The following is a 26,549-nucleotide window of genomic DNA, read 5'->3' on the forward strand; positions in this document are numbered from 1 at the left end:
TAAATCAATATAACACTGCTCCACGCCGGAATTACCATGGTAACTCAAGTAAAAAGAATCAAGCAATTCTTATTATTTCAAAATAAAATCACAGCCTGAAGCCTGGGTTTTATTACAACCACTGATAGATCGCTGGCTTGTATTTATCTGAAATATTGCTTTTCAATCAGCTGGTTTATGAATGTACACAGGCCTCTCACCAGCCCACTTACCGCCCAGTTTTTTTTTTTGAGGCGAGAGGCTAACCAATGAATTGATTCCTGCCTGGCTGCATCTGCATATGTACCCAGGCCTGAGTCAGCTCTGGGAAGCAGCGAGCTTCCCACCCCTTCCCACCATCCAGTGGCATCGCAGGACAGAGAGGAAAAGCCCGGGAAGGCCGTGGGGGCTGCTGACCTCATTGTGGTCCCCATCCAGGCTTGCCTTCCAAAGGTGGCCCCCCAGAAAAACTACCCCGCCAGCCTCCCTCCCCTGGTCCCCAGGCGGCCCCTTGCTGGCTCCACCCCCTCTCCCTTGAACCCTCCCTGAGCATCCGTCTCCCCCACCTCCCAGTCCGCCAGCTGGAACAGGGAGGGGGCAGAGACGCCTGGCTCAGAGAACACACTCTGCAGTGAGATGGCCTGAACCCTGGCACTTGCAAGTGTGGGACCTGCGACCAATTACACAGCCTCTTTGTATAGCAGTTTTCTCATCTGTGAAATGAGGATAATACGGGTAGCTTTTTCCTAGGGTGGTTCAGAGTATTCAATGAGATCATACGTGGGAGATGCTTTGGTGGAATGAGTACAGAAATGGCCCCAATTCTCTACCCCTCCTGCTGGTATGTATGCACGCCCTTTGCCATGTGACTTTCCACCTCCTTCCTCCCTGCAGGACCACAATCTGACCACCACCCCCAGCCCCTACCCTCCAGAACTTGGGCTGGCCCTGTGATTTCTTTTGGCCGACAGAATGTGGCAGAGGCAAAAACCTCCCAGAGCCAAACCCAGGCCTCAGGAAACCTTGTGTACTTCTACTCGCCCTCCTGACCTGTCTCTACTCTGAGAACAGGCTGGAAGAGCTTGCTGGATCATGGGGGATGCTGGTACCGCAGCATCCAGTAGGTCAGCCGTCTGCCACGCACAAGAGTCCAGTTGAGACGCAAGAAATGTCTCAGCTAAGCCCAGCCTAAATCACTGACCTACGGATTCAAGAGCTAAACGGATGCTTGTTGTTTGGAGCCTCTGAGTTTGGGGGTGGTTGGTTATGCAGCAGTAATTTACTGATACACCTGCAGAGCATGATGCCTCACTTTTAAGGGTTCAGTGAAACGATAGCAAGTGTGTTTATATGAGCCCTAAAGAGTGAGAGGCTAAAGCCAAAGAGATCACACTGTATCTGTGCAGGAACAAGGTCACCCCACAGAGGCATGAGGCTTCCTGGTTTATCAAGCGTGTACACAGACATTAGGTGCCCCTTAGGTATTGCTCCCATCGCAGAGATGTGAAAACTGAGGCGCAGTGAGTTGTCTGGAGTCCCAGAGCAGTCAGCTGGGACTAGCACCCGTGTGTCCTGAATCATGCCGGCAGGCCGTATGTGAAGACAGTAGGCCAGTCAAGAAGGCTCAGTGGGGAAGAGGCAGGAGGTAGGAGCTAGTGACCCAATCTGACCAGCACGCCTGCACTCTGGGGGATCTGCCTCTGCAGCCTGGACCAGCCTGCTCACTCCTCTCACACCACCTGCTTTGAACTTGCCCCAAGTTGTGTCAGCCACCATGGACTCCTGCCTTAGATAAAACACAAAATGATTACGCTCCAGCAAGAGACCAGCTTGTTGCTAGGTAGGGTGGATCGTGGCTCTGAGCGTGGCCTGGAAGGGTCCATAAGAGGCTTTGGTCACCGTACTCTCCCGCAAGGCCAACTGCAGGGGAGAGGGCTTGCCAGGCAAGGGGCGCAGCAGGAACGAGAGCACAGTGGCAAATGCCGGGGTCTACCTGGAACACCAAAGCGGGGTGGCCGTGTTAGACCTGCACGGCACAGCGAGCGTGGCAGCAGGTCTCAGGCACAACGCTGGCATAGCACAGGCGGGGTCCCTGGCTGTAGTGAGAACCAGGAGAAAGATGCCAGGTGGGATGGGGGTGAACCATGGTGGCAGAACAGGAAGAGGTGGGTCCAGAGACCCAGATGAATGCAATCCGTTTGTGTGCTGACAAATGCTTAACAATTGGCATTTATCTGAAAATAAGCCCTTATTTGTAGTGTTTGCCAATTTCCATGGTGTTAATATTCCCACCATGGCTGATTTCCAGCTACCAATGCGATGCCACTGAGCTCGGATTTGGGAAGAGATGTGCGAAATCAGCTCTTGTAGGCCAATACAAGTTGACTCCACTGGGGTAGCCCCATCCCAAGGGCAGACCTGCCAGGAAAACTCAGTCTAACAGCGCCGTGAACGGTTAAGCCTGAGGGTGGGAGGATGCCCACCATGCCTCAGTGTCCTTCCACTACGGGCAGGGTGGGCGGGCAGGATGGGCTTCACGCCACATGTACCTCCGGGGCTGCTCTCGTCCATGAAAACCGAGGTCAGGTTAGTGCCCGTCAGCACCTGCCAGGAGGACTTACGTTTGAGGACAGAAGCCTGTCCTGCGCGCTGTCGGTAGGCTGGCTAGGGCCACAACTGGATGCTCAGACTTTTCTACCACTCAGCCTCCTCAGGCCTGGAGGCAGGGGTCAGAGGGCACGAAGCTGGGCACAGAACTCAGAAGCCGAAGCTCTGGGTTCCCTATATAACCCTGGCCAACTCTCCTGCCCACTTTCAGCCTTGATTGTGCCCCTAGAGATGGAAGGGCTTGCAGAGAGTGGTCCTGGAGGCCTCTTCTATGAAGCTACCTGCCTTGGGGATCTGGACAGTGATAAGGAGTGAAGTCAGCCTGCTTCCTGAACTTCAGTGATCAGTGGTCATGACAGATAAACTGGAAGAGGGAGAGTGAGTGAACAAGGTAGTAAACAGGCACCAGACTGGGCACCAGATTATTTGATCATACTGTCATTGTGTGGAGAACGATGTCACCCTGCACAGGCATGAGGCTCCTGGCTGATCAAGTGTATGGACATTTTCTCATTTAATCCTCACTAGCCGCCCAACCAGTCAGGTGTGGTGGTTCTCATGGTAGAGATGAGACGGTATAAGGGCAGAGTGACCTCAATGGTGGGCATGGAGCACAAAACCATAGTGGAGGCGTTGGACCTGGTGGATCGTGGAGGTAGCAGCCAGCACATTGTACCTGGCATGCTATGGTACCAACGCCCTTTTCTCTAACTCCCTTCCAATCTCCTAGCACTCCTGATCAGGGTTCCTCTGGTCCCTGGAGGTGGATCTGAACAACAGCCTTGGCCCGCTGGCTACTTGGGGGCAGCTCTGCCCCCTGCATGGATGCAGCTCTAGAGGGGGCCCACACTTACTAAAGACCCCAACATAGCTTGGGCATGCCCCCAGTAGGCTCCCCAGCTCTGTCTTCTGCTCAGAGAAGGGCCTGGCCCCATCCAACCATGGCCACTTCCCAATTTTGTCAGCGGTATACCCGCAGCCCACTGCGCCTCGGCCAGGCCTCATGTTCCTCTGCCCATGACCACAGAGGGGCGGCCGCCAACGCTCGCTGGCAATCATCCATCTGTTCCAAGGGAGAGAGACCAAAATAGATCTCCTCTTGGTCCTGTTCACAAATGGGGCCTGCTGGGAGGTTCCTCAAATGGAAGTGGGTGGGGCAGCCACCGGGTCTGACTGTGGGACACTGGCTGGGGTGGGGAATCGACTCTCTGAGGGATGAAAGGCAGGCCCCAGCTCTAGGAAAACACACGTTTCCATGTGCTAAAAGCATCTTTATGGGACATGTTCCGAAAGAGAAAGACAGTAAGAGAGAAAGGCAGCCACAGAGGCCAAGTGAGTGGCCACGTCAGCGCCAAGCCTCGGCACGCAAAGGGTGAAGCTTTTAGGCGAGCAGCGGCCAGTGATCTCAGCTTCCCCCAGTCCTAATGCTCCTGAAAGGCTCTCTCCCACTCCCTGTAATTGGGCATCAGTAGTTAATGCAGTATTGACTGCATTACACGCTCCCGTGCCTCCCCTCACTAATGCCAATTGCATCACCTTGTACAGTCACCGGCTTGCTTAGCCAATAGCCGTTAAAAGCAATCCAAATCATGAATCATATGGGAAACTTTTAGCAAGACACTGCCATCCAAGGAGACAATTTACAGTTGAGTTAATCTGGGTACATTAGCGAGACATGGATTCTGGACGACAGACCAATTTATGTTGTTTCCCTGTCCCCCCCCCCGCCCCCCCCGCCACCCCCGTTAGTGTTCTGTGTGGGCAAATGAACGGAAGAGCAGGGAACAGACAGGCACACCTGCTTCTTTACCCAAGGCTCTGGGAGGGGGTGAGGGAGACCCATCTTTATAGGCTCTCTGCCTGGCTGAACCAGGGCAGGAAGGGTAAGCAGCTGTACATGCTGCTCAAGATTCGTGAAGCCTTGTTTCCAGCAATGAGGAGGTAGCTGCTGCTGGGGCTGGCATGGCAGCTACAGATGGAGACCATCCTCTTCTAGGCCTCAGGCAAGTGTCAGACCTGGCCCCCCACCCTTCCCACCTCACAAGGCTTGTACGAGTCCTCAGCAGGCAGCAGTGCCTCTTGCGCTCTGACTTCCTGCAGACCCGCTGGGGTCTCTGGCATGGAAAAGCATCAGGGCCCAGTCCCTGCCTCCATCTCTGGGGCCAGGAAGGTCCCAGCCACACTGTGCTAGGAGAGACCCCTAGGACTCTTTGCAGTCCAGGGCATGATGGGATAGCCCAGGAGGTCCTGCTGATGGCTGAGCAAAAGCTGGTCCGTACCCAAGAATAGCCAAGAGCCCGCCCTGACAGATCAACCAGGTCCACTGTGGAGGCCACACTCGTAGCGGTCATTAACAATTGAAGACTCACTGTCTGGCCCTCGTCAGTCCAGCTCTACTCTCCTTAGGCAATTTTACTTATTAAAAATGCTCTAAGAATCATGTCGGTGTTTAGTTCTACAACCTGCCTGCTGTTTCCTGAGGTCACCCCAGTTTTCCTACGGGGCCTTTGCAGAGGCAACTTACCTTCTCCAGCATGTCCCTGGGGGCACTCCAGCACCCCCAAGAGGGGCCCTCAGCATCTTTTCCTGCCCAGTCCCCTGCAGCCCAAGTCTCTCACTGTTCTTGGAGCTGCTTGGACCCTCTGCTGTCTGCCTCTACTCGAGGGCCTCTTCTCCAAAGGCCTGAGGACTAATCCAGCTCTCAGGGCTCAGGGCAGTAGCTCTCTTTGCTCCCCTGAGACTGCAGGCCTCCTGAGAAGGCCCATGGCCTAGTGCTCGCTCAGGCACAGGTGCCAGGGAAAGAAGGGCTATTTCTCTGGGAAAGTTGGAGCAGGGCTTCCTTTGCTGACAGGCAGGCCCGACGGCATTTAGAAAGCCCGGACCCTGAGTTCCAGTAAAGTGGAGATGGCTAGGCCAAGAGCAAGCGTCCAAATGAAAGCAATTAATCTTAAAACCAGAAGTTTAACCATTTGCAAAACAGATCTTTCCTCTCTGTGGTGGCCCTTCACTGCTCGACCTAATGGATTACTTTATTAATAATGCACTGTGCTTAAAAGCAAAAAAAAAAAAAAAAAAAAAAAAAATTTTTTTTTTCTGACGATTCAATACTTCAGAAAGTCTCTTAAACCCGTTGCTACGGCAAAGCGATTGATATTTTATTATCTTTCAGAAGTGCAACATGAAAGCCCTGCAGCCCAGCAGAGCAAGAGCTTTGGTCCTCGGCAGCTGGCAGACCTGACTTCAACCAGAGGAGCCCCGGCCTCTTCCGACAAGATGCTGTCAGGTGGAGAAAAGGCATTGGGGGTGGTTAATAAGAGCCCCGAGTCCCTGCTGCAGCCAGACAAAGGGTGCAGTGCTGCATCCCTGAGGGACATGCTTCTTGGGGGCCCTGGGGGCCAGGCTGCCACCTAACCTAGATGGCCACCTGCTGAAATGCCATAAGTGCCAGGAAGAAATTAGGCAGCAGGCTCCGAGGGACAGGTGAGTGGATCCAGAGCCTTTCTCTCTTCCCCAATTGAAGGGGCCACCTTTAGGGCTTCCTGGAATTAGGGGAGGCGAGACTCTAATGGGGAGCAGGGAGGGTAGATTTATGAGCCAAAAGAATGCTTTGGAGGACATAGCTGGGCTAGGCAGGGCAAGAATCAAATGGGTCCTCTGGGCCCCAGCTGTCTACCTGCCTGGTGCTGTTAGGGGCCCCAGAGCCCAGTGGTATGAACTGTAGGGTGCACCATATTATTAGACTGAACAGAGTAGGGGGTCCGAGGGGCAGCATGAGCTCTTCTCTACAGATCTGGTGGGGACTAGGGGAAACACATATGCCGAGGGTGGCTGCGATGTACTGCAGTCTGGAGGCAGGAGACTGGAGGCTAAAATGACCTCCAGATACCTATTCCTATTCGGGGCTCATCTGCATTGGAAAATCTTGAGTATAACAGAGCTCAAAGGAACTCTGGGGTGCCTGCACAGAGTACTGTCTAGGTGAGTGGTGGTGGGGTCATCTTGTTGCATGAGACCAATCTCCCCGCCCGAGGCCTCCCGTGTATAGGGCCTGGGGAAGCCAAGGATGCCATATAATGCCGTGGGGCTGCAGACATACCCTGAGTTCCACGGGTTCCCGGTCAGGAGAGTACCTCCACACACCAAGGAAGCACCCTCTGCACTGGCTTCTGCAAGCCCCTCATTTTACCAAGAGAGACAGCGTGAAGCCTAGCTCTGTGCGTGACTGGTCTGAGAGAACCTGGGGAACTTGTGACAAAATGCCTCCTGCCTCCTGGTTTGGCCTGACCGGGTCCTTCTCCTTGTCATTCTATACAGACCTGCAGAAGCCTAGTCCTCTGACAGCCCACATACAGATCCTGGGGGGCCCTGAAGAGATAAGAGCATACTAGAGATGGTGGTCGCACCCCAGCCAGCCCCTGGCAAAAGCATTCTTTCGCCCAGAAGCACTTAGTTCTCCCTTTCCTCTCTTACTACATACACGCTGAGAAATAGCCTTCGTGGGCTTACCGGCCACATGCCACCCCCCAGGCCAGACACTTTAAATGCGCCTCCCTGACAGAGGTCTCACAGGTGGCGGGGAGCCTAGGAGCATCAGCACGTGGCAGCAGTGAAGCCCACAACCTGTGTGACCTTGAGTGAGTCATTTAACTTAAAATTTCACCACCTGCCCATGTCAGTAACATCACTGACCCACTGGGCAGAGGGCACAGGCTGAGGGCAGACTCACTAGTAGAAGGTCAGAGAACGGCCACCACAGTCAATCTAAGAGGATTCCTGGTGGCACACTGCAAACCCACCTTCATAGTTCCTTACCAGGAGAAATCCGGGGACAGTATGGGTCCCAGCAATTACACCCTCATCTCCCTACAACACGAACACACCAGGCCACCCTCACCTACAGGGCAGGAGGGCCGGGCCAGCCAGGGAGCTGCTACTGCTATGGTTTGTCCCCTCTGGGCTGCGTTTGGGTCACCACCGGGCACCCACTTGGCTTTACCCTCACGTGGGCTGGGTTGCCCCAACCTCTCCTAAACATACCAGGACACTTGCTGCAGGGCGCCTGCAGTCAGAACCACCTGCTAGAGGCCTGCAGCGACCACGGGGCCCCCTGCTCTGACCTCTGGGGCGCACGGAGCTCTGGACCACGGCAGCTCCACGCCACTCTCCAGGGCCTCTCCTACGCGAGCCAGCGCGCCCCTGGCCGGCGGCGGGACACTTTCTTCCTCGAGGCCAAACTCCCGCCTGCGCGCTCCGGGGACGGGGAGACGGCGGGCCAGCAGGGGGGGCGGGTGGCGTCTGTCTCCTCGAGGGGCCGGCGGCCTTGCCCTCGGCCCGCTCCCCGGGCACCCCGGGGCGAGCACAGGCTTCCCGCGCGCCCGCTGGCTGCGGGCTCGGGCGTGCGGGTCTCGGGAAGCCCCCGGTTTGCTCGGCGCTCCTGGCTCCTCCGGGTCCCGGGCCGGCGCGAGGGAGATGGCTGCGGCGACACGAGCCGCCGCGCTGCCCGGAGCGCCGCTGCGCCCAGGTCCGAGGGGCCGCAGCCTGCACCGGCCCGCGCTCCGCCCGCCGCCGGCTCACACCCTCCCCGCGCCCCCGCCCCCCAGGCCCGGCACCGGCACGGCCCCGCGTGTGTGCGCCGCTCCCGGCGAGTGCCGTGCGCCGCGGCGGAGGGCGACGGGGTGCGGGGCGTCGGCCCCCCGCCCGCCACCTACCGTCCTCCTTGTCCAGCACCATCATCTCGGGCGCTCCGTGTCCAGCCGCAGCTCGGCTCGGCCGGGGAGAAGGGCGCCGACTCCGGGCGCGCTTCGGCGGGGCGGCCGCTCCTCGGGCAGCGAGCGGGCTCTAATTACCCGCTTGTCCGGCTCTTAACCTAGATTGCACTCAGCTAGAATTACATTCAGGAGCGAAGCACTTCGCAGATACAAAAGCAGTCTCACCTACTTTTGTGCCTCAGAATTGCAAGGAACTACGAACTGCAATTTAGAGAGAGAGAGAGAGAGGGAGAGGGAGAGGGAGAGAGAAGGGGGAAGAGAGGATCAGAGCCGTTTCTTTGATTCTCACCTTCTAAATGGCTCAATTTGCCCAGTATAATCTGTCTTAATGTAATTGCATTTGATAGCTCATAACCCTGGCTCTGGCAACGACACAGCTTTCAGCCTCATAAAGTGTTTTCCCCTCGGATTTAATCTGAATCTCAATCTAAAATTATATTCAAAGAGATGGGGAATCTCGGCGGCCGTCTCCCGCTGCCTTTCTCCCTCAATGTATGAGGTTTGCACTCCTGCTACTGAATAAATGCACACATTTCCCCAGGCCCCCTCCCTCCCGGGTTAATGGGGAGTGGAGACGCGCGGCTGCCCGGCTCCGCAGCGCCACCTGGAGGTCGCCCGGCCCCTGCTCGGCGCGGGGCTCCGCGGAGCACCCCGGGTCCTCACCCCAGATACTTGTCCGCTGGACCACCGTCGTCTTCCACTGCCACGCCCTCAGCCTTGGTTCCTGACCCCCCTTCCCACCTCGGCGATCTTTCTCTGATCTCGGACCCTCCCTTCCTACCTGTTCTGCCGGAGGCTCCTGGTTGCTTCCCGGACTGTTTGGCAAAGTTAACCCTCTGCAGGGTACCAACTCTCCCACTCGAGTCTTCCAGCACAACCCTCACCCTAGCAGCCCCTTCCTCCCCGAGAGCATCCTAATTCCACAGGGAGCCGGATGCTGTCTCAGCTTCTCTCTGAGAAGCACAGCATGGCCTTGAAGGTTTTTCTCATTCCAAAACTATTTATTGAGCACGTATTATTCTAAGGCACTGGCGTTACCGCCTGTACTACCCTAAAGCTCTGCTGATATTACCGAGTTGGAAATTCTTGCCCTGTAACTCAGGAGTTAAGGGGAGACAGCGTCCATCTCCCCTCCTCCTGAACCCCAATTCTCCCCAAGAGCCTTGGGGCTAATGCTCAGGCTGTGTACTCTAGGAAGGCCACTCTAAAATACCAAGAGTTTGTTTTTTTCTCTCTTGACAGTCACAAGTTCCAAGAGGGGATGGAAATATTAACGGATTTTCTATAGGCCAAGGAAGGCTTCAAATAGATGTGTCAGAGGTTCATCCCTGGCAGACACTTCTGAGGACTAGACCCAAGCAAGGATAAGGCAATGACCAGCAAGTTGGGATTTCATCCCATCTCTGCCTATGACTAATGGTGGACCTTAGCAAATCACTTTGGCTGGGCCTCAGTTCCCTGTTTGTGAAGTGGGGCACCGGCTGTCCAAGGTTCCTGCAGGGATCAGATGAGCTAGTGTACGTGAATGTGCCTTGTAAACCATGGCATCCAACGATGGGGGGATCTTACTGAGTATAAATGAGACCTGGAGGCCAGGCTGTGCCCGGTAAGCCCCGGGAGGCCCCAATGCAGGGTGCCTGACAGGAGTAGGAATGGGGGAGTGGGGCTGCAGCCCATCTTCCTCTAGCCTAAGCGGGGAAGTCAGGCTTTAAGAAAACAGAAGAGAGGCTGCTTCTAATGAGATGCCTCATCCGCAGCTCAGAGGGTTTCGCTTTCCCCTTCATCTTGAATACTTAATCCTAATAGTCCTTGAGTATATTTGATGTTAAATATATCATTTTGCTCAGCCTCACTGTCCCTCAGGACTGCGAGCTTGATCTCTCCCCTGCCACTGCAGCCAGACTATACCCCGAGGGTCTGAGGGAGGCTTTGACACTGTTGCCATTGGCACGTTTGGTACCAACCCCTCACCCCAGCCTGAGCTGGGGGGCCAGACAATGTCACAGGCAATCGGCTGACAGGCTGGCAAGGGGTAGCTTCTTGCTGTAGATGCCTCTGTGCTCCCGGAAGGCATTCGCTCAACAAGGCCTGTGGCTTTACTCTCCAGTTCCAGGGCGGCTTCTCCTCTCTTTCAAGGCTCTGGCCCTGACCCACAAACTGGGACTTGACTAGCTGAAGGCACTTGTCCACTCTCTTCTTCATGTGTCGGGCTTGGGGCTCTGTCCCTACAGCAGCTCCCCCCAGTCTCCAAGATACCAATTAGCAGCCACCCAACTGGCATCCCTCTAGGGAGTCAGGGACCCTGTGCCCCACTTCAGGGACTGGAGTAGGCCTGGGGTGCTGAGCCGTGGGCTAAAGAACCAGGTAGTGTATGTCAGCAGATCACAGCTGTGTGTGAAGGGCTGCTTGTGTTCATAGGCAGCTCTCTGTACCCCCAGTTGTGAGCACTGAGCTCCCACAGTGATCTGGAAAAAGGCCTCCACAGAGGCCTTCCACTTGACAGAGCTACACAGCAAGCCTTGAAACGTTTAAGTGACTTGAGCTCTTAGCTTGGAAGGGGCCTGCCAGGTGGACAGAGCTAGACACAAGCATTCAGCATCCCATCCAGCATCCACCCTCTCAGCTCATGGGGAATTGCTGGGCAGGCAGGTAAGTCCTGTGCCTGGGGCCCCCACCCAAGCTGCCTCCAGGTCCAGGATCCCCTGGGGCTAGGAGAGGTAGTTTGCACCCAACACAGTTCATGGGCAATGAGCATGCACGTACCCTCAAGTCAACATTGCCAAGAGTGCTCCAGAATGTCCTTGAAATGCCTCTGGGGACAGCAGAGGGAGACCAGCTGATCAGCCCCCAGGTCATGGTGAGGAGAAAGGAGGTGCTACCAGCTGCCTTTCAAAGTTCTGGGCAGGTCCTAGCAGTTTGTTGCTGCACCTGGCAGGAAAGTCCTGATGAAGGGTTCTTGCACTGGGTTTGGGAGGTGTGTGTAGGGGAAGGAGACTCTCTGCCCCAGGGCCCAGGCAGACCAGATATTCCAGAACAGTGGTGGCTGTCAGATGTGCCTCAGCCTGAGGGCCCTGCTTCCAACACAGTACAGCTGTCTCCAAGATGGGGTTACAAGCTGGCTTCACAGGTGACACTCAAGAGGTATTTGGACTGACAAGGGCCCCTTCCCTGTGGCAGCCACAGCTGAAAGGACAGAGTGACCCTACAGATTTTGCAGTACAATCCGGATGTCTGCTGGCCAAGTTCAGATGTCCTGCCCTGCCCCCTACTAACAACACAAAGGCAGCCTAAACACAGGAATTGGCAATCAGCTAGAGTGGAGAAGTACACAGTTGACAAACTTTCCTCCTTTGGTTTCTGGAAGCCCTTCTAGGAAGCTGCACTGTTAGACCTGGTGGAGGCCAAGGCCAAATCTGCACCCCAGAAAGCAAGTCTCTCCCACCCTCCTGATGAAGGCCAATCCACCCCCTGCACAACAGCTCTGAGAAGGTTGTGGATGTAGGCTGACCAACTGTCTTGGTTTGTCCCAGCACTCAGGGGTTTCCCAGGAGGCAGGGCTTTCTGTGCTAAAACGGGATGGTTCTGGGCAAACCAGGACAGCTGATGACCACAGTGGGAGATGGTAGGCTGGGACAAGGGACCAGCGGGGCCAGAGAGAAAGGTCAGGCAGCCGGGCCCTTCCCTGTACACCAGCAGCTGCCTCCCAGCCTCAAATTCTCCCAGCCTCCAGCACCAGGGCTTCATCCCCCAGGCGCTAAGGAACTGCCGTCCCCTGGGGATGGTCCCATGGGGCAGCCTGGCTGTATGTTCTCCAAGCCTTGGTAGTTACATGGGAAAGCTGTGAGTTGGACTCAGGGGTGGATTCAGATTTTTTGGGGGAGTCAAGCTTACTCATGCAATATAGGGGCTGGGGGGGGGGGTGCTCTTCTTGAGAAAAGGAATACACGGCTGCTAACACAAAGTGACCACGGAAGGACTATGAAGCTTAAACTTCATCAGCTTCAAGGTAAACCCGCCCCTGGTATCCTGAGCGCCGCCCGACCCTAGCCCGCAGGGCACCTCCCGACGCGCTCGGCTGGGGGAACCTTCCAGGGGTGAAGCAATGTCACCCACCCCGCAGCTACGAAGTTCCCGATCCGAGGGCCCCCGGGGCCGGGCCGGTTTGCCTGCAGGTGCCCTGGGGACCCCCCTGGGGGAGCCGGTCCGCAGCGAGGGCGGCGGGGGCCGGGAAGCCGGGGGCTGCGGGCACTGCGGGAAGCCGCGGCGCGGGTCGCAGAGGGGCCCGGGGGTCTGCGGGACGGCGGGACCGGAGAGAAAGTTCCCGGCCGGGGCGTGCGGGGCCGGCGGGCTCGCGGCCGCCCGGGGACTTCCCGCGCCGCCGACCGGCCCTGCGGCGCAGCCTGGCTCCCCCCCCCCCCCCCCAGGCGCCGCGCTTCCGGGGAACGGCCGCGGCCCGCGCCGCTGCACCTACCGTCCTCCTGCTCCAGCACCATGGCTCCCCGGAGGCGCCAGCCCCGCACCGGCCGAGGACGCGGAGGGGCGCGCGGCTCGGACTCCGCCGCCGCCCGCCGGCCTGCGCCGCTCCCGCCGGCCCCGCGCGGGCTCCGGGCTCCGGGCTCCGCGCTCCGGCCGGGGCCGGGGCCGGGGCCGGGGGCGGGGGCGGGAGCGGGCGGAGCGGCGCGGGCAGCTGAGCCCCGCGGGCAGGGAGCGCAGGGGTGGGGGGGGGCGGGGGCGCGTCCGTCCGCCGCGGGGTCGCGGGAGCCGGAGCCGGAGCCGCGGGAGCCGCCGGAGCCGCCGGAGCCGCCGCGCGCGGTTCTCCGTCCGCGCGGGCCGCGCTGGCCTCTGCCGAGTGCAGCCTGCGTTTCCCAGGGCCCCTCAGTTCCCCTGTTAATTAAATCAATTCATTATGCTCAGATCTGATTAGCGGCCCTTCCCCCCTTTGAATCAATTATTCAATACACAAACATAATTGCCTGGGCCAGAGGTGCCCGCCATTAGCTTATTTAACTCCAAGGACACTAATTACCCGCAGGGCACGGGAACTTTTCTCATTAATTCTGACAAAACACAAAAGCACAGCCAGAGTGCGTGTGAGCAGTGCGGGCGTGTGTGCGTGCGCGCGTGACCGCATGCGGGGGGCGGGGATGGGGTGCTGCGGGCCGGGGTTTGACACCCAGCGCGGGGACCGTGGGGTCCTGAGCGCTGCTGCGCGTGACTTCGTGAACGTGGCCCCGTGGCTGCTGCGGCGGGCGCCCCTGCCCTTCCTGTTTGCGTAACTGCCCCAGCATTGTCCGCTGCACAGTCAAGACACGGGGGCACGCGCAGAACACAGAAACGTGCGATCAGGAAGTGGTGGGTGGTGTTTCTGCAGTTCGGGCTGTCCTTCCCCCCCACCCCGCCCCTCCGGCCACCACCGCGCCCCCCCAGCCCACCCCCTCTTTAAAACCTCAGGTTGCCATGGTCCCCTTCCTTGACGCATCTCGGTTCAGCCTCCCACCCCAACTCACTCCACCCCTGCTTTTATCCCACAGCCCTCCCCACCCCTACCTCTATCCCTATTTCCACAGGTGCCTGCCACCCAGGCACGCCCCCACCCAACTCCACCCGCCCTTTGCCTAGTTCTCCCCTCCCGTCTGCGAGGCTGAGCGGAGGGTGTGTCTGTGGTTGACCAACTTCACGTTTTACCTCCCAGGAAATCTCTATTGAGAGCGAGCGAGTATGAGAGCCCACAGAGGCAGGGACACAGAGGGTAATTGATTCCCCCAAATTAGGTTTCTGCTTTCTAAAGACCAGTATTGTTCCTGTTCTCAATGTGCACAGAGGTATTGAAGATTTCCTTTTTGTTTCCTCAGGCAATGAATGAGCTTAATCCATTTGGCTTTATAAATCAGGAAACTAATATTCGCTCCTTCCATAGCAGCTTTTTAAAAAATTTAATTGGTGGGGGGGGGGGCACAGTTTGTCACCCTTATGCTGTCCCCAAGCCACCACTTATCAAAACACATTCTGACTGAGGGGTGGAGAGAAGGCTGGGAGGGGAGGTCGTGGGAAGGGGAGGCTCATCCTGATTCTCCCTACCCTCCTCCTCAGTGCTTGCACTCAGACCCACACAGTATCTGGAAAAGTTTGTGAAATGACTGAATCATACTCAATTTGGTGAAGAAAAGGAGAGTGTAGAGGTGCTCTTCAGAATGATCGTCTAAATCCGTTACTCGCAATCTCCCACTAGCATTGAATGTAACCGTGTCACACCCAGGGATGGCAAATCCTCATTCTCACCAACATGCACAAGCCGCTGGACACATCTTCCTGTTGTCAGGATCTGACCCTGCCACTCCCATTCTCAAAAATCTTCCATGGCTCTCCATTGTCCTTGCGACAAAACTCTAACTACTTATCCTATCATTTCAGGTCCTTCACACAATCTGAAGAAACCTTTGTGACACCACCACTACCCCTTGTTTCAACTGATCTTTATTGATCTCCAGCAACTACCTTTACCCTCCTGCCCCTTCCTCTGGATTGCTTTACCGTCACTAAACATACCCTGCAGGCAGGTTCCTGCAGGACTCCTCTCATGGCATCCCTCTGCTTAGGAAGTCCTTACCCACTTCTCAAAATCCTCTAAGGAAACAACTTTTCTGTGTTCTTCTAAATGGGTGTCTCTGTGTGAAGCCTGGGTTCCTGAGGGTGTGTGTGGATTATTTAGTTGAGGCCTGGGGGACACGAGTGTTTAAACTCTCCCCTGGAGTGGAAGGAGAAATATGGTGTCAAGAGTCTACTCTGGCTCACTGGAGAAGATGGGAGCTGCAGAGGCGGGCCAGGAACTCTGCCTTCCAGAACTTCAGATACAAGAATGGTGCCTCAGAAGGAGAGACACTTGAGCATCTTCCCTTCCCACTCCCCCCACCCCACCCCGCTTGCCCTTCAGGATCTCAGGATCAGAACCCAGGAACATGCTTCCTCTGTCGGCCCAATATTTGGATCTGTTTAGTTCTCTGTGTAGCTAGGCCACTGCCCATGTTAGTGCCAGCTTTCCCTATACTAAGGCATCTAGCCAAGGGGGCAGGAGAGGGCTGCAATACTGCCCTCTCTCTGCTTTCTAAGCCATGTGCCTGGTGTAGATCACACCCACTCAGAGAAAGCACATTTTTCTAATCTGTGCAAAGGCACCATGTGGACTAGCATGGCCCTGTGATTGAGAATCTCTGCTTGGCCAGAGTTCACACTCAGAAAGGCCAGCCTGAGAGGTCCCTTAGCCACCCCTGTACCCCCACCACTGCCCCTTCAAACAAGGATCTGGTGAGCTCTTAGGAGACCATTCTCCAAGTTTTCATAGGGAAAAAGAGTTCAGAGAGCTTAACCATCACGGAGTGGTCAGGGATACTGAAACAGTAGCCTAGAATGTATATGGGCCCCAAGCCCAGGTGAAAGACACTGAACTCTGACAGACCTACGATAAAGACTCAGGTTCCTAACAGGGACCATGTTGGAGGAGAGAGAGAGTGAAGTTCCTGGGAGGAGGTCCTCATGAGAGGACCAGACTGGACCACAAGGCCTGGAGTTTGGTGGGGCAGTAGTTCCAGGCCCAGTGCTAAGTGGGCCTGACCCACTCCTAAGCAGTGTCTTAGGAAGCGGAAAGCAGTGGTACAAGAGTCACTCAGGACATATGGCTTTGCTATGGGATCCCCCTCTGAAACAGCTGGTCACTAGAAGCAGGAGGTATCTTCACACTGGTCAAAAAAGATGAGCACAGCTAGAGTCAGCAGCTTGGTGGCCTTGGTAGCAGCACATGCGCAGAGTGGATGACAAGATGGCAGGAGCATCAGACAGCAGCTGTAATTATGTGGGTGGCATCTATACCTCATGCCCATCAACCCCACCTCCCAAAGCTGGAATTGTTAGGGAGAAAGTGACTTCATCCATGATTCAAAATCTAATGGTGCCCAGGGTGTACATGTAAGCATTCTCGGAAGGTCTTACAACTTTCTGGAAAGGAGGGTCCTGAAGAGGAGAGTCAGAAGATCAGAATTTGGGGCAAATTATTATAAACGTATGAGACCTGATACTTGGTATTTGTATGGCTTCTATGTTCCAGCCTGTTTTAGCTACATGATGGGCATGAAGGGAAAGGCTGTGTGAGCAAGAATGAGCAACAATGGTAGGGGAGCAGCACCCACTGCCAGCTTTCCCTGGTGGCAGTGCAGCTCTGCAGGAGATGCAAAGGGTCCTATATCAGGCAGATCGAAGGCTTTGCTTCCACTGCCCCTCCCTGCCTAGAGGGCCTCATGAGGCCATGCTTGCTCTCCCATGCTTCTATTTCCTCTCCTTTCCATCTCCCCAACCATCTGGTCCTCCTGTCCCATTCTAGTTTCAGCAGATGATGTCACCTCCTACCTGACTCAGATGAGAGAAGGTATCAGACAGGAAGGCCCTCCCCTTCCTGCCTCTGGTCTGTGTTCGTACCTTCTTTGTCAACATCTGCAATACACACCTGGACACATGCACCTTCCCTTCTGAAGCAGTAGCAAATATGGCCTTCCTCCTATCTGCGCCTTATTCCTCAGCATGGGCCCCAGCCTACCCACTACCACCTGTCAGGGTGTTCTGTTGGCTCTTCCTGTCCCCTTCGCTCTCCCCTTTCTCCTGGGCCTTTCACCACAGCAGGCAAATAAACTCTAGTGTCTCATCTAAAACATGTGAACAAAGTCCCTGGATTATATACATCATTTTTGAGATACTTTGCTATCCGTTCCCTTTTCTTATCTGAACTCCTTACCTCCCACTATCTCTGGGTTCACTCCTATCTGGTCCCCACAAGGCTTGCCAAGGTCACCAGTGACTTTATGTCATGAAGGGATTATTTTCAGGCCTCACTTGACCCGACCTCCCAGCATTTAATAATGCGTTTAATTCCTTCCTTCTTGAACATGATTTTTCCCTAGACTAACATGCTGTCTGAGTTTCCTCATCCCCCAGTGGATGTCCCCTTTTGTCTTAGCTATTGCCAGCTCTCCTCTTTCAGCCAATCTTTAGCTGTTGGCATTCCTCAGGACTGGGTCCTAGGCTGTCTTAGAACACTTTTCTGTGGGGCACCATCCATGGCTGCTGGTGTGTGTGACCTTCACTCAGGATCTCTCCTTTGAGTTCCACTCCAGTATTTCCAAATGCCCTCTTGATATCTCCACTTGGATGCCTTAAAGGCATCTTAAATTTTAAAATCTGAATTAAACTCTTGATATTTCTTCCAAAGTCTTTCTTCATCTTGTTTCAGTAAACCAGCCATTCTGTTCTTAATACCAGAATTTCAATCGAGCCAACAACAACAACAAAAAATGGTAAAAAGAAAAGAAGTAAAGCTAAGTATGTCAAGTTATTACACTAACTGTGAAGAGACTGCATTCCCCTAATCAAAGAACAGATTGTCGGGATGTCTGGGTGGCTCAGTGGTTGGATGGCTCAGTGGTTGAGCGTCTCTGCCTTCAGCTCAGGGCGTGATCCTGGGGTCTGTGACTGAGCCCCTGCAAGGAGCCTGCTTCTCCCTCTGCCTATGTCACTGCTTCTCTCTGTGTGTCTCTCATGAATAAATAAATAAATAAATAAATAAATAAATAAATAAATAAATTTTTATAAAAACGAGATTGTCAGAGTAAGTTCAAAAATAAAACACAGCCAAATGCTGTTTGCAAATATACACCCAAACCAGGTGATGAGAGTGAAAAGAAAGCCAATGGGCAAAGATATCCCAAGCACATGCAAGCAGAGAATAGCAATGTTAATGTCAAACAAAGCTAACTTCCAGGCCCCAACCATGAGCTGCTTGGAAATGAAGAATACTCTCTTAAAATTACTAGTGGATCAAAAATAAGATCAGAACTGAAATTGCAAATCATCTAGTAATGAAAAAGAGAACATAGAGTGCCATACAGAACTTATGGGACACAGCAGTAATTAGAGGAAAAAATATAGCCTTAAATGCTTTTAATATTAAACAAACAAAGGACTAAAGCAAATGAACTTGGTATTTAATCTAAGAAATCAGAAAGAGAACAAACTAAGCCAAAACAACATAGAAGGATATTAATAAAGTCAAAACCAGAAATTAAATAGAAAACAAACTAATAATAGGAAAAAAATAATTAAAAGAAAATTAAAACCCAAACTTGGTTCCTTGAAATGACCCACAAAATAGGCAAACCTGGATGGAAAAAAATAAAACACAAAAATATACAATATTATTGAGCCATAAAAAAGAATGAAATCTTGCCATTTGCAACAATGTAGATGGAGCTAAAGAGTATCAAGCTAAACAAAATAATTCAGAGAAAGACAAATACCATATGATTTCATGCATATGTGGGATTTAAGAAACAAAACAATGGAGCAAAAGGGGAAGAATAAAAAAGAGAGAGGGGCAAACCAAGAAACAGACTCTTAACTATAGAGAACAAACTGGTGGTCACCAGAGGGGAGGCGGGTGGAGGGATGGGTGAAACAGGTGATGGGGATTAAGGAGTGCTCTCATTGTGGTGAGCACCTGTTGTTGTATGGAAGTGTTGAATCACTACATAGTACACCTGAAACTAATATTATGCTGTATGTTAACTGGAATCTGAATAAAAATTTTTAAAAAGAAAAGAGATATCACAGGTACAGAAAAGATTAAAGAATTATAACAATAACATGTGTAAGCCTATGAAAATACATGTGAACCACCAGGAAGTGGATGATTTCCAAGCAAAGTAGAAAATTAATAAAATTGAGTGTAGAAGTTGAAATTCTGAATAGGCCAATAAACAGAAGAGATTTAAAAAGAAATGAAAATTCTGCCATTAAAATATCACAAGACACCATATGATCCAGCAATTCCACTTCTGGGCATATACCCAAAAGAACTGAAAACAAGGTTTTGAAGAGATATTTGTACACCCATGTTCATAGCAGCATTATTCACAAAAGCCAAAAGGTAGAAGCAACTCAGGTGTCTTTCAATGGGTGAATAAATAATCAAAATGTATATATATACAATGAGATATTATTCAACCTTAAAAAGGAAGGAAATTCTGACACCTGCTACAACATGGATGAACCATGAGGACAATACACTAAGTGGAATAAGCCAGTCAAAAAAGACAAATACTGCATGATTCTGCTTATATGAAGTACCTAGACCACTCAGTTTCATAAAGACAAAAACCACTATTACCAGGGTCTGGGGGAGGGAAAAAAGGAGAGTTTTTGTTTAATGGTGTAGAGTTTTAGTTTGACAAAATGATTCTGGAGATTGGTTGCACAACAATGTGAATGTGCCTAACATCACTGAACTCTACACTTAAAAATGGTTGAGCTGATAAATTTTATTTTATGTGCATTTCACCATAATTAAAAATAAAATAAAAATATCACAAGGCACAGACTATACTGAAAGTGAGCTTTATATCATCTTTAAAAACAGATGAGTTTTAATGTTATTTAAACTATTCCAGACAAGAGAAAAAGTTGGAAATCTTCCTAGTTTGTTTTATGAGCTAGCATTTTCTTAATTCCCAAACCTTATAAAGATTGAATTTAAAAAGAAAGAAAAATCACAGAGCAGTTTAAATGCAAAATCCGATATAAGATGTTAGCTAACTGGATATGGGAAAAGTATCAAAAGAATAATACACTATATAAGGGAGAGTTTATTTTTTAATACTGAAAACAACATTCAGCATCAGAAAATCTATCAATATAAGTCACTATACCAACAGATAAAGGGAATAAAATATAAGTATAGTAACGGATGCAAAAAATCACTTGGTAAAACTGAGCAATTATTTCTAATTATATATTAAAACAGAAATAGAAGAAAACTACTTTAATTTGATAGACTGTTTACCAAAACCCAATAGTAAATATATAAACAATGACATTCAGAAGATATTTCCAGAAATTGGGAATAAGGTGGGATGCTCATTATCATCACTATTGTTCGACATATTTTGGAAATTTTAACTAATTCAATAAGACAAGAAAATGAATTAATAAGAACAAGTACCTGGTTTTAAAAAAGGATGAAAATATGCTTGTTTATAAATAATGTGATTATATATCGAGAAAATCCAATAAAACCTAGTTCAAAAGCTAGTAGGTTAATTAGATCATGGGGAAGGTAGCTAATACAAGGTAAACAGAAATATATATTTTCCCCCTAAATGCAAAGAGGTATTAGAAATAGAAGTAGAAATGTAGAATGTAGAGGACTTTATTTATTTTTTTAAAGATTTTATTTATTTATTAATTCATTCATTCATTCATGTGAGACACAGAGCAAGCAAGAGACACACACAGAGAGAGGCAGAGAGACACAGGCAGAGGGAGAAACAGGCTCCATGCCAGGAGCCCGACATGGGACTCGATCCCGGGTCTCCAGGATCACAACCTGGGCGGAAGGCAGCACTAACCCACTGAGCCACCCGAGCTGCCCTAGAAAGGACTTTAAATGAAGAAACAGATCATCTGCAATACCTACAAAACTATAAAATATTCAGGAATAATTTTAAAACAAGAACCACCATCACAACGTTAAAGCTCTTTGTTGAAGAAAGCCATGAAACCATATTGAAGGACATATAACAAGATCTGAATATATAGTAAGAGAGCCAGGTTTCAGGCTTTTTCTCATAAACAGTGAATCCTTTCAAAGTTAATATATAGATTTAATGCAATTTCTCTTAGAATCCCAAATAAAAAAAACATTTTTTAGAACTTAAAAAATTCCAGCTTGAAGTACATTTGAAAAATAAATATCTGAGGCTGGTTAAGAAAACATGAAAAGAAAGACTAGTTGGAGAAAACTTGTGTTATTGGATAATAAATTACACTACAAAGCCACTGTGATCTGAGCGGTAGGGTGTAAAACCAAGGAATAGATCAGGGGAACAGAGAGCTGATAAATAGGTCCAAATGTAGAAAGGACTTTAACATACAATAAAAGTTGCATTTCAATTCATCAAAGAAAAAAATTAACAAATGGGACTACCATCTAAATAGACATTTCTCTAAGAAGATATACAAATAAGCCAATAAGCACCTGAAAAGTTGCTCAACGTTGTTGAAAATATACATCAAATCACAGTAAGATAGCACTTCACACCTACTAGGAAGCTAGAATCAGAAAGTCAGATACTAAAAAAAAAAAAAAAAAAAAAAAGGAAAGTCAGATACTGGGGCACCTGGATGGCTCAGTCAGTTAAGCATCTGCCTTCCGCTCAAGTCTTGATCTCAGGGTTCTGGGATTGAGCCCCTGCCAAGCAAGAAGCCTGCTTCTCCCTCCCCTCTGCCCCTTACCCCTACTCATGCTCTCACTCTATCTCAAATAAATAAAATCTTAAAATAAAAAAGAAAGTCAGATAATTACAAATTATACACTGTGGGTGGGAATATGAAATGGAGCAGCCACTTTGGAAAACAGCCCGCTATCTCCTCAAAAGTTAAACACGGACTCACCACAGGACCCATCAATTCCACTCCTAAGTATATAGACAAGAGAAGAGAAAACATAGGTCTATACAAAAATTTGTACAGTGTTTATGGCCACATTATTCATAATAACCAAACATGGGGGGAAAAAAACAAATGTCCATCTCCTGGCAAATGGTTATTCAGCCACAGAAAGGGATGAATATTGATATATGACACAAAATGGAGGAACCTTGAAAATATCATGCTGAATGGAAGAAGGCAGTCACAAAAATCCATTCATATGAAATGCCAAGAATAGGCAAGTCTATAAAGATAGTAGATAAGTGGGTGCCAGGGACTCGGAGTTATAGAGGGGTGACAGCTAAAGATTTGGGGTTTCTTTTTGAGGTGATGAAAATGATCTGAAATTGATTGTGCTTAAGCACCTATCTGTGAGTGGACTTGTGTTGAATGGGTGAATGTTATGGTATGTGAATTATATACCAACAAATCTGTCTTAAAAAACTGGTGCTGGGGCACCTGGGTGGCTCAGTGGTTGAGCATCTGCCTTTGGCTCAGATTGGGATCCTGGGATCCTGGGATCCTGGGATCCTGGGATCCAGTTCTGCGTCAGGCTCCCTCCCCTTAGGGAGCCTGCTTCTCCCTCTGCCTATGTCTCTGCCCCTCTCTCAGTGTCTCTCATGAATAAATAAATAAAACCTTTTTAAAAAATGATGCTGCCGTAACCATCTGAAAGAAACAAAAGGCATCCCTACCCCGCAAATATAAAGATTATGCTCCAAGTGAGTTAGAGATCTTAACGTAAAAATGAAACAATGAAAATCTTAAAAATTTTAGGGGGAAATATTGAATAGATTTGGGTAATTTGAATAAATTTGGTGGAGACCTACAATAGTAACAAAAGAAAAGACATACTTGATTTGATTTTTAAAATTTCAATGACAAGGGATACCATAAACAAAGAAAAAAGACAAATGATATGCCAGAAAAATATTTGCAAAATATGTAAGTGAAAGGGAAAACGTGCAAAGAATATACAAAGAATTTCTTTAAATTGTAAAGAGAAAAGACAAATGCCCAAGAGAAAAATGGAAAAATGGCCATTCTGGGAGGAGGAACTCTAAATGGCCAATAAAGTTCTTTCCCTCATTATTGGCTGGGAAAATGCAAATTAAAGCAAAATTAGTTTTCATTACCTTAATTCATCAGGTTGGCAAAAAATTTTTAAAGAGTAAAATGGTCAGGTCTACTAAAAATTTGAGGAAATGGGTAATTTCATTTGTTGCTGAGCAAGTAACCTGGCACTCCCTATTAAAATTAAAAATGCACGTGCCTTTTGACCCAGAAATCCTCCATCAGAGAATATATCCTATGCAGGAAAAATCACCTGTATGTAAGGATAACCCTGTAACTTCTGCATTGTTTGTGGTGGCAGAAAACGAAACTATATGAATATCACCATCAATCAATGGTTGACTAAATCATCGTATAATCTCATGTAGAGTATCATGCAGCTCTTAAAACATGAGTTAGAGCTAAAGCTACTGACTTGCAAAGGATGTCTGTGATGTATTCTTAAGTGAGAAAAGTAGGTTGTGGTAGCAAGTAATATCACCCGATTTAAAAGAAAACCTCTTTCTGGTAGACAAAAAGGAGGAGATGTGTCTGGCCGCCCCTCTTCAGGCTATCAGTATGTTGACCTTAGCAGGGAAGAAGGGAAGGTGGGAATTAAGGGGAAAGTATTACCTTTCTTTATTGTACACTTTTAGAATCTTTTCATTCATCTGTGATTTAACAAAATTTGGAAATAAGTCAGAGTCAGTTTTGGCACTCTCTCCAATCACACAGTCCCTGCCACTGCCCTAGTCTGAGTGATCCTTATCTTTCGCACACTGCTTCAAGAGCTTCTTATTGGCCTCCCTGCATCCACCCTGAGCCCCACTAATCCAGCCTCCATACTCCAGATGCAGCCAGGAGATATTTTTAAAATGCAAATCAGATTTTGTCAACCCATCCTCAAACATGTAATGGCTTCCTGTTGCTCTCCGCAGAAAGCCCCTGGTCTCTGTCTGTCCCTTGGCTCTACATGAGCAGGCTTTCCCGAAGCATGTCCAGGCATCTCCCGTTACTGGTTACTGACACCCACCACTTGCTCCCACACTGCAGCAGATTGCCCTTGACCTTGTCTGAACCAGCACCTGCCTCAGGGCCTGCAGATGTACAGTTTCTTCTGCATGGAATGTTCTCCCTCTCCTCTTCATGGGGACCTCCTCTTGCTCACCTCTAAGATCTGGGATTTAATGTCACTTCCTTTCTCAGGGTGGCCTCTCCCCTCAAGACTAGGTTTAGACCTCCCTGTTACAGCCTGGCACAGCCCTCTGTGTTTTTCCTCCATAGCTCTTATCACAATGATCTAGTTAATTACATAGTTATTTGTATAATTATTTGTGTGACAGGGATAAAAGAAAAACTATTAAGCTGTAAGTGTTTGCATCTTCTCCTGCAGCCCCTGCTTTGGGAGGGAAATGGGTCAGACAAGAAGGCTTCTGGGGTCTAACCCAACTCTGAGACTCTGAACTTGCTCTTGCCCTCCTCACCCCACCATGCTCCCCACACCCCACCCCCACCCCCAGTTGAAAGAATTTCCTGACTCAAATATCTCCCTATAGTTTCTTATTTATCTAGCCAACCAACTTGTTCTGACAACTGGGCAATGCCAAAGCCCTTGGAGATGCTGGTGAGCTTGCAGGCTTCTCAAATCCAGCCAGCTAGAGTGAGGCACGGCTGGAGAGGGTACTCTCCCAATCTCCAAATGGCTTTACTTCTGCACCACCCACCCTTCAGAGACCCTTACCAAATGAACCTCTGGAGCCCAAAGGCCCCTCTGAGGCCACAAACACTCCAGCAACCAAACCCTAGTTTGACCCGTGGCTCCAGAACCTCAATCTGAGTCCTCATTCTTCATGATGAGGAGTCATTTGTACCCTCTCCCACCCTACTGATCACCTGTCCACTGAGGACTGGAGATTTGGAGCCATCCGGGCCTGGGTCTCAGGGGCCAGGTGTGTTCCCACAATGCTTCTGAGGCTGGTGCTGGTTCAGGAGCTTCATGAACTGCAACCCATTGGCCCGTGGGGCTGAGAACTGTGACTCACTCCCAGAGAACAGACTGTTTCCCAACAAGCTCACCAGAGTGAACACACCCACATGCAGGTGGTCCCCTTGGAGCAAGACTGCATGTCCCAACAGCACGCACATCTCAGAAGCAGTCCTGGATGCTACAGGCTGGGGCTGAGGTAGGTGGCGCTGGTCCGAGAACACTCCTGGTTGGTTTCCCCCAGTCTCTAATTGGGTCCTCCTGTCCCAACCCTGCCTCTAGATCAAAGAGGCCGAAGGGGTTCCTTCTCACCCAGTGCCTGCCTGAGAGGTCCTGCCAACTATCAAATGATACGAGGTTGGAGAAAAAAAGTGCTCCTGAAACACATAATCCTCCATGGCTATTGCTACCCAGGACCTGCCTGGGCTTTTCCAAGCTAGGCTTTGAGCTCTAACTCAAGCCACCCTTTATGGTGAATCATAGAAATATTTGAATCCTATCAGAGCTGGAGGTCGCAGCTGGCCCCCACTCCAGAGTATGAACTAGATGTGCCCACGCCCAGCAGAATGAGCCACCCAAGGCCTGGGTGGGAGGGCCATAGTCTGGGGACAGGCTACTAATTCAAACCCTCAGAGTCTATAATACAGCCCTGTGGCCTCTCAGTCTTGGTGGGGACTGCTCAGGCCTGGACCTTGATTTTAGTTCTGACTTCACGTCTTGTAGATCTCAGGCAACCCTTCCTCCCTGAGTGAGGCAGACCCCTTTAGTGTCCCTCAGTTCTCCCCTCCTCTGGGCCACATGGCTGCTCAGCAGAAATTGTCTTTCCCATCTTCCCTTGCAAGTAGGTGTAGACAAGCTACTATTCTCATCTGTAGGCAGGAGGGATTAAACCTACTTTTGCCTCTTTGGCTCATAAGGAAGTTTTCTGTTTTCTCCCTTTCCCACAGGCTAGAGTATGGCACCCAGATTTGACTATGTCAAAAAGAACAGCACCCTAAGGACTGCAGGAAAACAAGATGGAAGCAAGCTGGGTCCCTGAGTGACCTCGTGGAGCAGCTCTCACAATCTGGACTTTTTATCACCTGTTATGAGAGAGAGAAAGAAAATTCCATCTTATTTAAGCCATTGTAGTTTGGGGTCTCTTAGTTAGAACAGCTTAGTCGTTTTCCCTAATGAACACACTGAGCCTAATTCCCAGTTGATAAAATAGTCTCCAAGTTTCCAATTCCAGACTCTCCTTTGCCAGGTCCTGGTTTCTGAGAATCTGCCCAGGATGGAAATCTCTGGCCCTTGGCCTAGAGCCAAGGCTGAGGTTTGCTGTACCTCCCGTTTCTTCCTTATTTCTGGAGGTTCCTTGATATTTACCTAAGAACCTGATGCTAGGAGAGATGGGGGAAAGGATATGCAAAAGTATCCAAAGTCCCCCCACCCCCTTTTTTTGGCTGAGGGAGCAGCTGGACCCTGAGCCAAGGACAGGGAAATGAGAAGAGGCTGCTGCCTCTGTTGAAGGCTGCCTAATATTTCAGGACCTCCCTGATATGAGCTGAGTCAGGCATTAATCCTGACCTTACCCTTAGCCATTTTAGCCCAACCAACTGCTCCAATTGTAGTGTCTCTAGCAGGACCCACCCCTC

The 26,549-nt window shown here is 50.5% G+C and overlaps 1 protein-coding gene and 1 long non-coding RNA gene across 5 annotated transcripts in view; one reads left to right on the forward strand and one right to left on the reverse strand.

Moving 5' to 3' along the window:
* The window catches only part of LMO1 (LIM domain only 1), a 52,279-nt gene extending 27,328 nt beyond the window's left edge, over positions 1–24,951 (reverse strand). The window contains exons 1-2 of one of the 4 annotated variants that reach the window (XM_035704206.2): positions 12,826–12,943; positions 8,295–8,555 (exon numbers count right to left, since the gene is read on the reverse strand). In XM_035704206.2, the coding sequence (XP_035560099.1) occupies positions 8,295–8,319 (25 nt within the window). In that variant the 5' untranslated portion in view covers positions 8,320–8,555; positions 12,826–12,943. Of the gene's footprint in view, positions 1–8,294; positions 8,556–12,825; positions 12,944–13,800; positions 13,862–24,824 lie in introns of those variants that run through there. The other 3 variants (XM_025459387.3, XM_025459386.3, XM_025459382.3) reach the window with 3 other exon arrangements.
* The window catches only part of LOC125753227 (uncharacterized), a 52,354-nt gene continuing 37,546 nt past the window's right edge, over positions 11,742–26,549 (forward strand). The window contains exon 1 of the long non-coding RNA XR_007404505.1: positions 11,742–12,360. This is a non-coding gene — a long non-coding RNA (uncharacterized LOC125753227). The remainder of the gene's footprint in view (positions 12,361–26,549) is intronic.

The sequence above is a fragment of the Canis lupus genome, chromosome 21 (genome assembly GCF_003254725.2).
Source record: "Canis lupus dingo isolate Sandy chromosome 21, ASM325472v2, whole genome shotgun sequence".
Classification (NCBI taxonomy): domain Eukaryota; kingdom Metazoa; phylum Chordata; class Mammalia; order Carnivora; family Canidae; genus Canis; species Canis lupus.